Below are 14857 nucleotides of genomic sequence, written 5' to 3' on the forward strand. Positions count from 1 at the left end.
GAGAAGGTTCATTGATAACGAGGGCTATAAGGATTCCAAGATGAGTGCAGATGATGGTAAGTTCACAAAATATCTACTTTTATTTATTATTTGTAAGGAAATAAATTCGTTCAGCAGTAAAAGAGATGATAATCTAAAAGGGGGGACCAGAAGCCCACCAAAAAAAAGGCAAGAGCAAAAAATAAATATAAAAAATCCAATCTTCCAGCACATCATAAAGAGGTGCATCAGCGAATATCACATGAGTGTGAGCACAAAGAGAAGCTAGATACAGCACTCACTCTAAACTATGAGACATCACGTCCTTCTCCAACCAAAATCACCCACATAATGGAACATTTCATTAAAATATTATTAGTACATGTAAGTGATGTAACAGTAATAGTCCTGTCAATAAATCTTTGTTCCAATTGATTTATTTTAAATGATCACTATCTACAAACTTTAATGCACTTGCTTCGTAAACGAATACTTCCATCCCAAAATATATATTGCAAATTTAATTTTGGTGTGGATTTAAGAATGCCATCTGACTACAACATTATTCACTTACTTCATACATTTTCTTGCACTACTCCAAGTCATTATTACTTCTTTTTGGAAGGGCATAGTTCAGACTTCAGAGAACATAGCTTGGCTACCTTGAAAGAGAAAAGTGAAACTTTCTCTGGGGACATAAAATGGTTATCTTGAAGTCTACAATGGAAGAGGAGCATAAATTTGTTCTTTGGCCCTTAACTATGAATATTAGCCAATCCAACTAATTATTAGACGGCAGTGAATATGTTCAGTACCTCATTTTTGTAGACTTCAAGAAATGTTAGGATAGGGTTCATTACAGAAAGTCCAATCTCATAAATCGCTCGTTGTGTCCGTGGTTCTGAGGCACTAGCAGCTCCACGTAGACGCTCCAGTAAGCAACTCACCTACATATCCAAAAAGAATATTGAATATTTACCAAATTGAATGGTTCACTTTCACATAGGTTGTTCCTTACCACCATGATAGTCTCTGGCTGCTGAGAGACATTCTTCAGATCACTTTTGCCCGACAAATTTAGAAGATAAACTGTCATATGATTCATGAGATCCCTCACATACCTTCAAGAGGTTATACAATCATATCAGCATACACTCAATCAACCATCCACCAGTACAAATTAAATGGAGTCATTTGACAGGAAGGTATGAGTTCCCCCCACCCCCCTTAACCATCCTTTTGTACATGGGTGTTTGGTGTCTTTCTAATCTATATCTTTATTGCTTGAGAAACGGGAATCTTACTGATTTGATGTCTCAGGATTTGTCAATCCAGATGCTGAAAGAACAAGACTCCGTGCCAGGGACCGCTGCTCATATAATGTGGACAGTGTTATAACTATATCCAACTCTTAAAATAACAAAAGCCTGTAATTTGGGGAGTATTAGTTGCTTACTTGATGAGGAGCACTCAGTGAGAACAAAGTTTGTTCATTAGCAAAAGATGTTGCCAAATCACGCCATGCATCCTGCATCATATATGTTAAGAATGTATAGAGTCCCCTGAATTGGGTTTACTGTATATTGCAGTAATATACAAATATGGCGTGGAAAACTAATAGCGAGTTATCTCTACATAATATAACTACCAAACGTAACTAGGAATATATCTCTACAAAATACTACAATATACTTCATATATATATATATATATATATATATATATATATATATATTATATATATATATATATATATTATAATATATTATATATTATATATATATTATATATATATAGAGAGAGAGAGAGAGAGAGAGAGAGAGAGGGAGAGAGAGAGAGAGAGAGGAGGGCTCTTGTGAGAACACATGTAAGAACACTTTTTTATGTGAGATCAAATCTGGACCTTTGGATCTAATCTAATCTAATCTAACCATTCTAAATACACTTATGAGTAATGACATTTTCGTAATTTAGTTTAACCCTTACCCCCTTCTTCCCCACCCCTTTCACGCTACTTTTTTTCTCTCTCTAAAGTTCTGCACATCTTCTCTTTCTCTCTCCTCTATATCGTCATTCATGGAGTTTTAGTTCAATTATTTGCGGATTACACACTATTTTTTCCAGAAAGTGTGTTGGTTACTATGATACAGCACAGGGTCACTATGATATAGCAGAGGGTTGTGTTGGTTACTATGATACAGCAGAGAGTCACTATGATATAACAGAGAGTCACCATGATATGGAAATAGTAAATATTATTTTTTCTTGACTAATTTCTTTAAACATGTGATAGATGGGTTATTATGATATATCACATGGTCACTATGATATTTTCTCATAGTTTTGCGGGCTTAGTTGCTCAATGTCGTTTTCTTGATTCTCTTAGTAATCTTCTTCAATTTTAGGTTAATTAGTATTTTGCTTTCTTTCAAATATGGAAGTTGGATCTTCTTCGTTAGTTCTTGAATCAGGTTTCTAGGAGGAGAGAGACGAACGTGAGTGAGAGACAGAAAAAAAGTTGCTTGAGCCGACTATTTTGGAGGAGAGAGAAAATTAGTTTAGTTTCTGTTGTTTGAAAAATCGTGAGCCACTTGATTAAGCCTAAACCTAAGGATGAGATTCATTCTCACATAAAAAAGTATTCTCACATAGGGACCTATTCTCATCGGATCCAACCCTATATATATATATATATATATATATATATATATATATATATATATATATATATATATATATATATATATATATATATATATATATATATATATACACACACACACACACACCAAAGTCAAAGAAATTACATATCTATATATATAAACTTAAACTTAATTGCATCTTTGTTTCAGTTGAGTTCAGTTTTATTATTTTTGGGTAGTTTTCTATCTTCAAGAAAGCAGATAAGACCGACCATGGAATTAGTACTCAGCCATTCAGTAACAGCCATTATCTTAAGTATATTGCACTTGTTGTTCCACCAAATGTCGTTACATAACACCACGACTAAAATCACACCCTTCTCACTCCATTGTCTGTTAGGCTGTTACACTCCAAAGAAGGGAGAGGAGAAACGAGCTTTCAAGTTAGGTAATGAACATGAATTGTGACTGTATATATCAAAAATAGGATGGTGCATTGATTTTAAGTATTTATTTATTAACAAAAATATATAGCACAATCATATGACAGATTCGGTCATATTATGTTCAAAGAATACTTCTTAAACTGGAAAAATGACAGATTTAGGTTAACAGAACATTGATGTGAATTTTTCAAAAAATCACGCAGCATTAGCGGCAATCTGTTACAAGCCACTTCTGCGAAATTGTGAACGCAACCGCATCCACGACTTTTTTTCCTTGGATGAGACAGTTCCCCCAAAGATCTGAAAAGCTTATTCGAATAAGCCAGAAATTCATAGTTTAGGGAAAGATTTCACGAGATTGCAGTAGAGCACTACTCAGAAGCAAGATTGCACAATTTAAAGCAGCCTTTAGCCATTTACAAAGTGAAGCTTTTTCAGTACTCGCCATCCCATTTCGACTCGGCAAGCACTAACATTGTTACATCTGAGTATATCAAATTTAAAATCCATCTCTGAAAAATTAACCGCATAATGTCATCATGACACCTAAAGCCACCACAACATTAATTCTGCTGATATCTCTAGGGTTTTGAGCAGTTACCTTAAATTCTTATCCCCTCATCCAACCCTAATAATAATTCTTGTTAACCAAATAAAGCATATGTACCAAGATCAGGAAGCAGAGTAGCAGACATGACCACGTTTAAGGGCAATATTAAGTTATGAGAATATAGTAATAGATAGGAAACCTAAAGAAGAAGAAAAAACCAATATCATATGATTGTTTTTAGGAGCTCTACAAATTGGGTACATGTATTAAGAAATTCGATAGTACAGAAATTAAAAATTTTAATATAGAAAACTGGGTGGACAGCAGTCACACTCAGAAGCAAAGAAATAGGCAGCACAACAGTCTTAAATTTCAAACCACTAAGATATCTTGATTCTAGCAAACTCTTTTCATCATCATGGCCACAACCACAAAGCATAAACAAGATCTCAAAGGGTGCAAAATGGAGTACTTCTGAGTCATGTTATATACTTCATCTGTTTCTTTTACTTGCAATAAATTCTCTCTTGAGCTCTCCTAGCACACAGGAGTTCTTTTTCTATCTCTCTCCTCTTCTAAGTTCGTGTTCTATACTTTAATGTTTCAAGTGAAAAAAAACGGAGGAAGTATTACAAGGTTGTGGCATAATACTCACCAAAGAAACAAGGTGGGCACTGATCTCCCGACGTCCAACTAATCCATGAAATAGATGGCGACATGTAAGCTCCTGATAACAAAAGTGATATTAGATATAATATATGACTAAGTGATACATAGCAAAGATGAGCAACATTATGAATTTCAGTATTCGCAATGGTTTGATTGCGAGTAGGTGGTAACAAGGTAATTTATAAATTACGCTGAAGGAAAAGAAAACCAAGTTTCCCCAACCACCTTCCCAGCAAAAAGTGAGAAAAGAATATAATATTTCTTTTTGTTTCCTTTAATTGATATATAATGATGAAATATAGTGGCAAAACACCACTAATGTCCCCGTATACAAAAGAGCCAAGGACTATAAAAGAAAAAGGGGGAAAACCCTCATGCCTTCAAACAATTATAAAACAACTTTTCTACAAAGTTGGTAAATATCAAGTACAGACTTCACAATGCAAGTGCTCATAATATTTTTATCAATCAGGCAATAGGCCTCACAAGTTGCATGCCCGCTAATTTCCACTTTTGTTGATGATAATCGGGCATGCAACTTGTGAAGCTTATTGCCCATATAATCGCACTGTATATTTTTGAAAAACTCAATATTAAGCGGTGTCAATGTTGATTTTAATTGCAAGTTCATTAATCAAGAATCTCAATGGATTTTGATTCCAACAGCACATCTTCAAGAAAGGCGAATGACCCAAACATATGCACTAAAATATATGCAAGTATTGTCTGTTTGGCACTATGTATAAATGAATACGAAAGAAGACACCAGAAGCAACACTTATGAATGCTTAGATATGCGATTGAACAAAATAAATTAGGTTATCTTGCTTATCAATGAAGAATCTGCAGCCAAAAGCCTAAAACAATTGTTACGGAAGCAGAAGCCCCTTCAATACCTGCAAATCTTTTTCCCCAGGATATGAAATCAACGCTGTTATGGATATGCGGACAATAAGATCAAGGACGGATTTTCCTTTATTCAGTTCCCCAAAAAAGTCAAGTAACACCTTTTTGGAATGCTGAAGCTGCTCCGGAAGATAACCACCATCACCATTGCCACTAGCTTCAGATGCCATTAGATATGTGCGAGACCATCGAGCAAGGAACCAGATAACTGCCTGCATAATTGTCAGCAATTGCTCCATTAAAAACTTAAATATCTCACAGATATACAGCAAGAGATGGCTACATACATTAAGCATATTAATGAAAGCTACATAACAAGCATTGGAAGAATTTATCGTAGATTAAGCAAAGTTTGATGAAAATATTAGCTATCTTAAAGCCAATGTTACTTGGACTTGCGTACTCGAATATGTGTAAGAATTTCCAACTCGGCTATTTAGTGAAAAGTTCCCATGATTTTTAGTCCTGAAAGATACTAATGTCAAACTTGCAATTATATACTCATGAAATAACAAGTCAAACAAGCAATAAGCCAACTAAAATAATTATACTGCACCTGATCGACAAAATGATTTATACACATAACTGCACATAGATTCACATAACTATGACACATCACAATCAAGCTAGCACAGATACTCTCACGGCTTGCTTCATTTTCTACCTAGCACTTCCAGTCCATTAAGCCTATATCATGCAAAACCAAAAGTAACCATGCTCTGTTACCGTTTGTAACAGCTGGAATCTCCAGACCAGTTTACACAAACAACAAGCAGCTGCTTTTCCCATTTTTTTCTTTTTGGGGGTATTTTTCTTAATTTTTTGGTCTTGCTTCTACCCAGCTTTTTGCCGCTTTCTTTAATCCTTTCAAATTTAATGGGTTCCAATTATGTTTATTTATTTACAAAGTTTGTTCTCCTCTTTGAAACCTTGTTTTGTACTTTCAATTTTTTCTCCTGCCAATTTTTTACTTTTTCAATTGATACTTTGATATTTTGGATAAATATCTTCATTATTACGTTATGATAGCTTGGATAAATGACCATCTTATTATACTACCTTAGGTTTCCTTTTTTTGATGCACCTCAACTAACTCTCGAGTTTATTAAGTTGGAAACAGAATCATTCTATCTTTTTGTTATTTCTAATTTTCAACCAACTCCGAACCCACGTGGACTAGCTCCTTGATCCGCCACTGACTCAAGCTTTGCATTTTACCTCAACTACCTATGTCAAACAGTTAAGAACTCTACATAGGCGTGCAAACTTGAACTGTAGTTTGGACCAAAATATGGACATTCTCCATAAAACGGCAGACTCCCAGACTCAGTCACATCCCCATGTCCAGCAGGCATACCCTAGTTTGAGTAGTGTGTATGCTTGTGCGTGCATATTATCTATGTAGTATGTACTTATTGCATTTCTTTGATAAAAAGATCGAGTCAGGGCTGCGTTTTACAAAATGTATATAAGGTTTTGGTTTGGGTTGAGGGATATTCAACCCATCCAACCCATCTATTATCAACAAGACCTGACCTTTTGTCAACTCTATTTAGCAGCAGATTTGTCAAGACAAAAACAACAGTATAGGGCTACAGGCACCATTCAAAAAAATATGACATACTAGCAAGTACTCCTACTTAAAAAGACTGGAGGAACATGCCCAATGAAATAAGTAAAAATTCCAGAAGCTAGTATATGTTGGTCATGGAAGCATGTGAAGAGAGCATTGATGATAAACTTACTCTATAAACACCGTGGTCCTCAACATTGTAATACATCAGCAGAATACTACCATACAGGATAAGCAAAAGGCACCACTATACATATGCATTATAAAAGGATACAAAACCTCTTGAGAAACATACATTGCACATAATAGTCACAGCTGCACATATGTGTTAGATACACACAGACACAAACAGGCCAGAATTATATAGCAAAGTCGGATTGTACCCATGCTTACGGTCTTGAGATGAAATAGGAAAAAAGAAACATGTGAAATTTCCATTTGCTCAAATTGTAATGACGAGTTATTGTAAGGACATATTGCAGAAAGTTAGCATCTGAATAGTACGAAGAAACTATTTTTAATTTACATAGCACAGAGCACAGTAATAGTTAGCATTTTCGAAGGAGGCAAGCAAAGCACAAGTCTAATAAGGGTGAGATATCATCCTGTTGAAATATATGAAAAGTTTGTCCTGTACCTCCATAAGACGAGGACTGAAAGTGGATACTCTAATTTCTGGATCAACACTCTGCTCAGCGAAGTGTAATATGGAACTGCATAACAACAAAGACAACAGAGATACATGACACACCAATATACTAATATAGACTAACATCATGGTCAAGCATACACAACATCAGTTTCCACAAAATTTAAAATTAATGAATATGGTCAGATTTGTAGATGTAGCAGTAAATTGTGATAGTTCTGGAAGAAACGCGGTTTGCCTCTGCCATGGCTTCGTATAACAGAAGCGAATGAAATTATCCAAAGGCTTTATTGGAGGAAGATGGTGTAGCCAGCTAAAAGATAATCCACCAGTGACAATATTTTTGAGCCATAAAGAGATAATAACCACTAACACGGGTTATTTTCTAATTTAACACATTCTCATCATGCACATGTCAGTTAAAAAGATCAAAGCTTTTTGACAAGTGCCACAACTCAAGCAACAAAAGAGTTCCTGGAAAAGAGTTTATTTCTGATGTTCCATGACGCTTCCTCTCGTCCGGAGCTTGCAGTAAAATAATTCAATCAGGCCATTTTCCCTCGCTTTCAAGTGATAAAGCAGCAGAATGCAGGGTTGTCTTAAAAACAGACAACCAACTTCACAAAAAAGCAGCAGGCCAATCAACTGCCTTTCTTGTTTGCAGCAATGGAGTTTGAGGAGACTTCATAAATAACAATGCATGTCTGACAAAGCTGCAAAGAGCCAAAGATATTACCTGGAAAGTACTACTACGGGATGCTTGTCACCTTCTCTGCTATCCAAGAAGTGCATTTGTATAGTCTCTGGAACCTAAGCACAACAAAGAATATGCATCATTAGATACAGAATATGTGGAGGGAAAGACTGAAGAGTTGACATCATACTTCAACACACACATAGGAATAGTTACTTCAAGCACATGGTATAAACCAGAATTATTCTTGTGATATGTTAATTAAAAAAAATTACCAACATATATTCAGATTGAGAGCTGCCCTTCCTTTTTCATCTTGGTGTTAAGAGGGGGAGGGGGTATCTGGTTATTGGGCGGATCGGGTGAGTGTATAGGGAATCAGGTCAATAGTGGGTCATCTTGTACATGGCCAAACCAGGCCGGACCATGTGGACTACAGGCCAATAGCATTTTGTAAACAGGCGCGCCAATGAAGGAGAGGAGAGAAATGAGCACATGTAAACAAAACAAATTGTGAACTTTTTCTGTCACATGGCTTCTTTTTAACTTAACTATAAGCCTAACAATTTGGCCCTATATTGACCCTATCCATTAGAGGCTTTGTCCAATACAAGTCCTAAATTTCATGTAAGGGGCACTCTGCTGCTAATTGCAGAGAGAAGAATTTTTGCTAGAAGGAACAAATTAATCATAAGCCAAAGAAGCGGATGGTTTATCTCCGTTTGTTTAGAGTCTAAATCTGTATAGTGAAGATGTAAATACAACATTTGTGGCTTGGCATCGCGTTTGCACCCGGGTTTGTATTCTGAACTTCCAACTATACTTTCTCACTCAAGCTTTGTTCATCTTGCATTAAAAAAAAAATTGTTCAAAAAAAAAAAAAAAAGTTCGCCCCTACGGCCTACGTTCATACCCATTGGAGTACTCAGGGCTCAGCCTATGAACCAGGCCTATTTACTGATAACCACTGAATCCATTAGAAGACATTATTGCAAAAAAATACAATCCAAAGCCTAATGCTTATTGTGCAAAATCAAATTACTCTAGCCAAATTATCTGTTCACCTTTGGAAATGTAAAGTTTGAGGAAACATGCATTTGAGAATAAACTCAACATATGTCAAATACATTGGATTCATAAAAGCTCAATCTAACTAGAGAATGAGTTAGAGAAACTTTTGATGGTTCAATTTCAACAGTGATAATATATTCAGCGCACACCTCAAAGAATTATACATAACATGATCGGTACAGATGGATTACTAGTAGAATGTACTACCACTAGCAATTCATATATTTTCAAACACACTCATTAAGTAACGAGTATTAGCTACACCAAATCATACCATTATCCTAGGTTCCTAGTACATTTTACCAGGCTCTCACCTGTTGAGCATGCACCTCTATTTCATTAGATTTTTTATTACAGTTAGTATAATTGGATATTTCATTTTAGCCTCCATCATTAACTAAAGCTCTCCATATCAGAAAGCAGATTTACTAGCTAATCAGAAATGGATAATATTATATAATAATTGTTAGAATCACTACTTGATAAGAATATAGTTTGTTGAAAGCAGCAATGAGCACACAGCAAATCACAGGACCGGACAAATTAGAACAAATATCACAGACAGCAATAATATGAAAAGCTTCTGACACATTGGGACCATGGTTCCTTGTAAATGTAACACATAGTGGTAAGTGGAAACAACATGGTTTATGCAACCCGGTTCACATCAGGTAATCTCGGTTCAGTAATTTTAAAAAGTAATCTTTCATAAATCGCCCAATGGTTGTAATGCTGCCGCTATTTGCCTATTTGGAACCCTGGAAAGAAAGCTTCTAATAAATTTGACATGCATACCTACCAACGACAATAGAATGAAAGCTCTAACAAGAGCATCCCAAAAGATCATCCATACTGCACCTTCTAATAGATTTCTCACTAAATTTGGTACTCGCTCTATGGTTTTTCTTATCTTACCTATTTACTTTTGTACAGCCTCCAATGATATCCCCGACCACTAATATTTCTAAGGAAAAATTTCACACAACTACCTTTTATAACAAACTTTTTTCAAAAAAACAACCTTTTAGAAAAAAGTTTATAGTAAATTCCTTTTAAAATATTACCACTTAAAGGTTTTAGTTATGTTTGACAGTTAAAACGAGGTTTGACAATCACGTACTATTCAAGTTAGCACGTTACCACACTCAAATGGATTGTAGTTGGGCTACGACGAGGTTGCGGGTAATTTAGGGGAGGAAAGTCGTGCTCTCACGAGGTCGTGGGTCATTCAGAAGGGAGGGAAACTTTTGACCGTGCTCACATGAGTAGCATGTGATGTTCAAACCCTGTCTAAACGGTCAAACTTAACTAAAATTGTTAAGTGGTAGTGTTTTGAAATGATTTTACTGCAAGAGGTAATTTTATGAAGAAAAAAAAAATTAAAAGGTAGTTTTTTGGAATTTTCCTATTTTCAATTATTTCTTAGTACAATTTATCAAAAACTGAAATTCTAAAAGTTCACATTAAAATGAATCCAACAATATCCCATGTGGCTATGTTTTTTCTTATAAATATAAATTACTTAAAATGGTTAAGTTTTCCAACTTTGACTTGAATATTCCCAATGGGTAAAACAAAAAGCTACAGAGGGAGTAGTGGAGTACACTTGTTCTAAATTTCTAATTAAACATAATAAAAGACATCTAAGTATCTAACCTCTAGTACGTACCCTCTATCACACACTAAATCTTAATATATAAGTAAAGATCAATAATAGATTGATTTGGAAGACAGCTGTGAACCTGGTGGAACATAAAAAAAGAACCTTTTACCACAGACATATAATAGCCTCCTTGTGGTTGTCATTGACCAAATGAAGGTGTTGGAGGAGATTAATAGACAGCCATTCCAAGAAAAAACACAAATGGAAGGTCAAAATGTTAATATTGTCATGCTTATAAAGACGATGTATTTTTTGTAAGAAAAAAAATTGTCCACCATACAGAAAAGTACATAACATAAGGGGCCATGTAGAAATTTTTCAAAAAAAAGCATCAGTAAAAGAGCATGAGAAGTAACATAACAAGAATGTACCAGAGGCAACTCCCCTTCTCCCTCGTCGGCAAGAACATGTCCAGTTATTAGTAAAAGTGAGTATATCTCTTCCAATATTGCAGTTGGATCAGATCTGCCTCTAGCCTGAAATAGAAAGGACAAACTTTGAAGCAAAAGGGTTTAGGAAATTCAAGAAATATTGCACATTATAGAGCTCATCTTGTATAAGATACTTTGCTTGGTTCTAAATAAGACCAATGCGTGCAAAATGCGTATTATTGCAGATAAGATGCACTGTAGAAACTAGAATAAGTCCGTAATTACAGCATAGGAAAATGGGAGATAGGTCACATGAATAAAGGCGGTTTATAGAAAGAAACCACCAAGATGACAAAAAAGTATAATAGGAATTAAGATCTCCATAGCTTCCCACAAAAACTTTCTCCATGCTAGAATTGGAAGGAGAAAAAGTTCATTTAGAACCAATAAGAAGTTCTGTAAGCTGTTAACAGAAGAATAAAAAAAAATACTTCCTCCGTTTCTTTTTAGATGTTACACTTTCTATTTTAGGAAGTTTTAAATTAGATGTTACACTTTTATTTTGGGTAGTAACTTCTCCCTATCTCTCTCCTATCACATGTTCACATGGGACTCTTTTGTTTCATTCTCTCTATCTCTCTCCTCTCCAAAAATTACCTAGGAGTCTGTGATTTGAAAAGTGTAACATCTAATAAAAAACGGAGGAAATATGTGAATTCAATACTGACCAACGATAAAAAGAAAAATGAACACAACGCAAGCGGTTCAAGAGTCAGTTAGATCATATAAATAAAAGAAGTGAGTTTATTACCTGGTGAAGTTTTGCAAAGCGTTCCAAGAAGACTTTTGTAAGAAATGGCACTGAATACTCTATTGATGCCCTTGCAATAAGACCATAAGAGTTCAGCCTTTCATCCATGCCTGAGAAAAATGTTAATCAACATAAACTAAGCTGAAATTGATAATGATCAAAGGCAGCCTCACGCATCTGGGAAAGGCAAAATGAAAACAATGTAAAGTTTAATAGCTTAGCCATATATACCAAAAATTGAAGCATGAAGGTAGTCGTTGCTATCATCATCATTAAATGCTGTTGCAGAGGCAGCTACATGAAAAACAGATCAGACAGTAAACATAACAACAATAAAAATGTTATAAGGGATGAAGACAGAATCATGACATTCCAGACAACATACTGTTTATTTTAGACTCCACAATAAACGTAACAGCAATAAAGAATAATCATGTATTCGACACAATATACGTACTCTTTAGTTCAGATTCCAAGATCAATGAGAACAGAGAAGCAGCAGCACTTATTCCTTCTAATGGAAGCGATCGATTCCCACCACTCTCAGAAGGCTGCAAAGGCAACAAACAGAAAGTAAAAACAAAGCTATCAGCAAAGAGAGCAACAGAATGGAATAGTGATCACCAAGGATAATAAGTAACGTGATGAAAAGATACATACTTAATAACCTGGAAAGTTGACCCAACCCAAGACAACCCGAACCGAAGACCAGAACTGACAGCTCTAAGTGTAATCCCCCATAAATTTATGGATTTTATAAATATATTTTAGTATATACTTCCTCCGTTTTGTAATAAGTGACACATAGAGAAAGTGGGGGTATACCAAAGAGCCTAGAGAGAGAACGTTGGGACCACGTGTTCAACCAATCAAATTTGAGTATTGGATAAAGTAGGTAGGTGAAACAATTAAATGATGGCAAAGATGTAATAAATGAGAAGTATGTTTTACTACTTTGAGCTATGTATCACTTATTGTGAGATTTCCCTAAAAGGAAAACGTGTCACTTATTAAAAACCGGAGGAAGTATATATTTATATTTAAATAAAATTTAGTTTAAAATAATTAATTTATATAAAAGGTTGACTATTTTGAAAGTCAAAGAAATTATTTTAAGGATTTAAGGAAGTTAGAATATTTTGTTTAGGCATGCTTTGAAAAACATTTGAAATATTATTTGGATTTGAAAAAAAAAAAAATTAAATGGGCTTGAGGAATCCAAATACTAATTAGATTAGGAAAAGGACTTCTAGTAATGTTAGGAGTTTTAATCATCAATCCTATTCATCATTAAAATCTATTTAAAGCCCAATGTCTTTCCTAAGCCCAAAAGGAAAACACACATACAAATACACTAAACCCAAATTTCCCACACACAATATTTTCTCTCTCCTCACTCAAGAAATCCGGCTTGCTCTCTCTCCTATTTCTTTTCTCTCTCTTTGGTTTGCGTCCTAGCTCTCCTTCGACCTTCACTTCTTTGTTTCGTCGGCCCGCCGCCCGTCGACCATTTACCGACTGCCTCAAGCCGTCGTTGATTCCCGTCGGTGTTCCTTCCTCCTCAAATTATTTTAAATGCAAAGTTTATGTTATTCAGATTCGTTTTAATATGATTATGTTTCAAGATTATAGTTTGATGATTTATTTATGAATCTAAAATTATATGAATTATGTATTGAAAGAATAAAAATTCAAATTTGATTATTATGTTTAAATTGGAATTTAAATTATCAAAGCATGGATTTTTAGGGTGTTAAAGATTGAAAAATCATTGTAGAATGTTATAAACCATGAAATTGATTGAACTTATGAATTTAAGCATGTTTAAGTATGTTTAAAGGGAGTTTTAATAAATTATAAGTTGCTGAAATTTTAAAAAGGTTGTTATTAATGGAGTTTTATGGATTTTAATGACTAGTATAATAGTACTATGCTAGGGAGTATAAGTAATTGAAGTTTTAATGATGAAAAAATCTTATAAATATTCTTAAAGGGAATTTAAGTATTTCAAAATTGCTAGAATTTATTTGGAGTATTGATTATAACATCTATTGGTTGTTTTAGGCGGATAATCCTCTCTAGGCGACTTCTAAAGTTGTTTAAGTGGCCTAACAATTTGTTTACACAAGGTATGTACATACATTGTAGTATCATGATTTTAGGAAGGAACGTTATGTAATATCATGTATAGGAACTTTGTGAGTTCATATATGTTTGTGTGCGAACATGTTAAGTATGAAGATTTAATTACTTCCTCCGTTTCAATTTAGTTGTGACACTTTTAAAATTACAGACTCCTAGACAATTTTTGAAGAGGAGAGAGATAGAGAAAGAAAATAAAAGGTTTCATGTGATAGGAGAGAGATAGATAGAAGTTATTACCCAAAATGAAAGTGTCACAACTAAAATTGAAACTTCCTATAATAGAAAGTGTCACAATTAAATTGAAACGCAGGAAGTATGAGATTTATATCATGTTTGTGTGGAATAATGATGCAAGCATGTTGGTTGGGAACTTTATCTATTAATTCACATGGGGGAATTAATATATTATTAGTTGGATCATGATTGAATCATGTGTTCCCTTATATTATTATTTTCACCACTCTATGTGGAATGTGGACTTTATTTGGTAAGTTGGTATTTTATAACTTTGAAAGATAAGTTGGTTGTTGGCTATGTTCAACAAATAAAAAGAATTGGAATAAAGAAGAAATTAATCTTGGGTTGTAAGTTGTATGATCACTTATTTAATCCTAAGATAAAAGACATAAAGTTGTGAATTTTTTATTATATATTATCTGTGTTGCTTGTGTGTCATAACAAGTAATAA

The 14857-nt window shown here is 34.4% G+C and overlaps 1 protein-coding gene across 10 annotated transcripts in view; it reads right to left on the reverse strand.

The window, feature by feature from the left end:
* Positions 1–14857, reverse strand: part of LOC104907672 (uncharacterized) — a 48445-nt gene that overhangs the window by 8068 nt on the left and 25520 nt on the right. For all 10 annotated transcript variants that reach the window (XM_010696630.4, XM_010696631.4, XM_048643146.2 and 7 more), the window contains 12 exons: positions 12482–12575; positions 12256–12318; positions 12025–12134; positions 11214–11318; positions 8151–8224; positions 7403–7478; positions 5183–5404; positions 4273–4344; positions 1436–1507; positions 1284–1348; positions 998–1100; positions 795–926 (listed from right to left, as the gene is read on the reverse strand). In XM_010696630.4, the coding sequence (XP_010694932.2) occupies positions 795–926; positions 998–1100; positions 1284–1348; positions 1436–1507; positions 4273–4344; positions 5183–5404; positions 7403–7478; positions 8151–8224; positions 11214–11318; positions 12025–12134; positions 12256–12318; positions 12482–12575 (1188 nt within the window). The remainder of the gene's footprint in view (positions 1–794; positions 927–997; positions 1101–1283; positions 1349–1435; positions 1508–4272; positions 4345–5182; positions 5405–7402; positions 7479–8150; positions 8225–11213; positions 11319–12024; positions 12135–12255; positions 12319–12481; positions 12576–14857) is intronic.

Source organism: Beta vulgaris, chromosome 4 (genome assembly GCF_026745355.1).
Source record: "Beta vulgaris subsp. vulgaris cultivar EL10 chromosome 4, EL10.2, whole genome shotgun sequence".
Taxonomy (NCBI): domain Eukaryota; kingdom Viridiplantae; phylum Streptophyta; class Magnoliopsida; order Caryophyllales; family Amaranthaceae; genus Beta; species Beta vulgaris.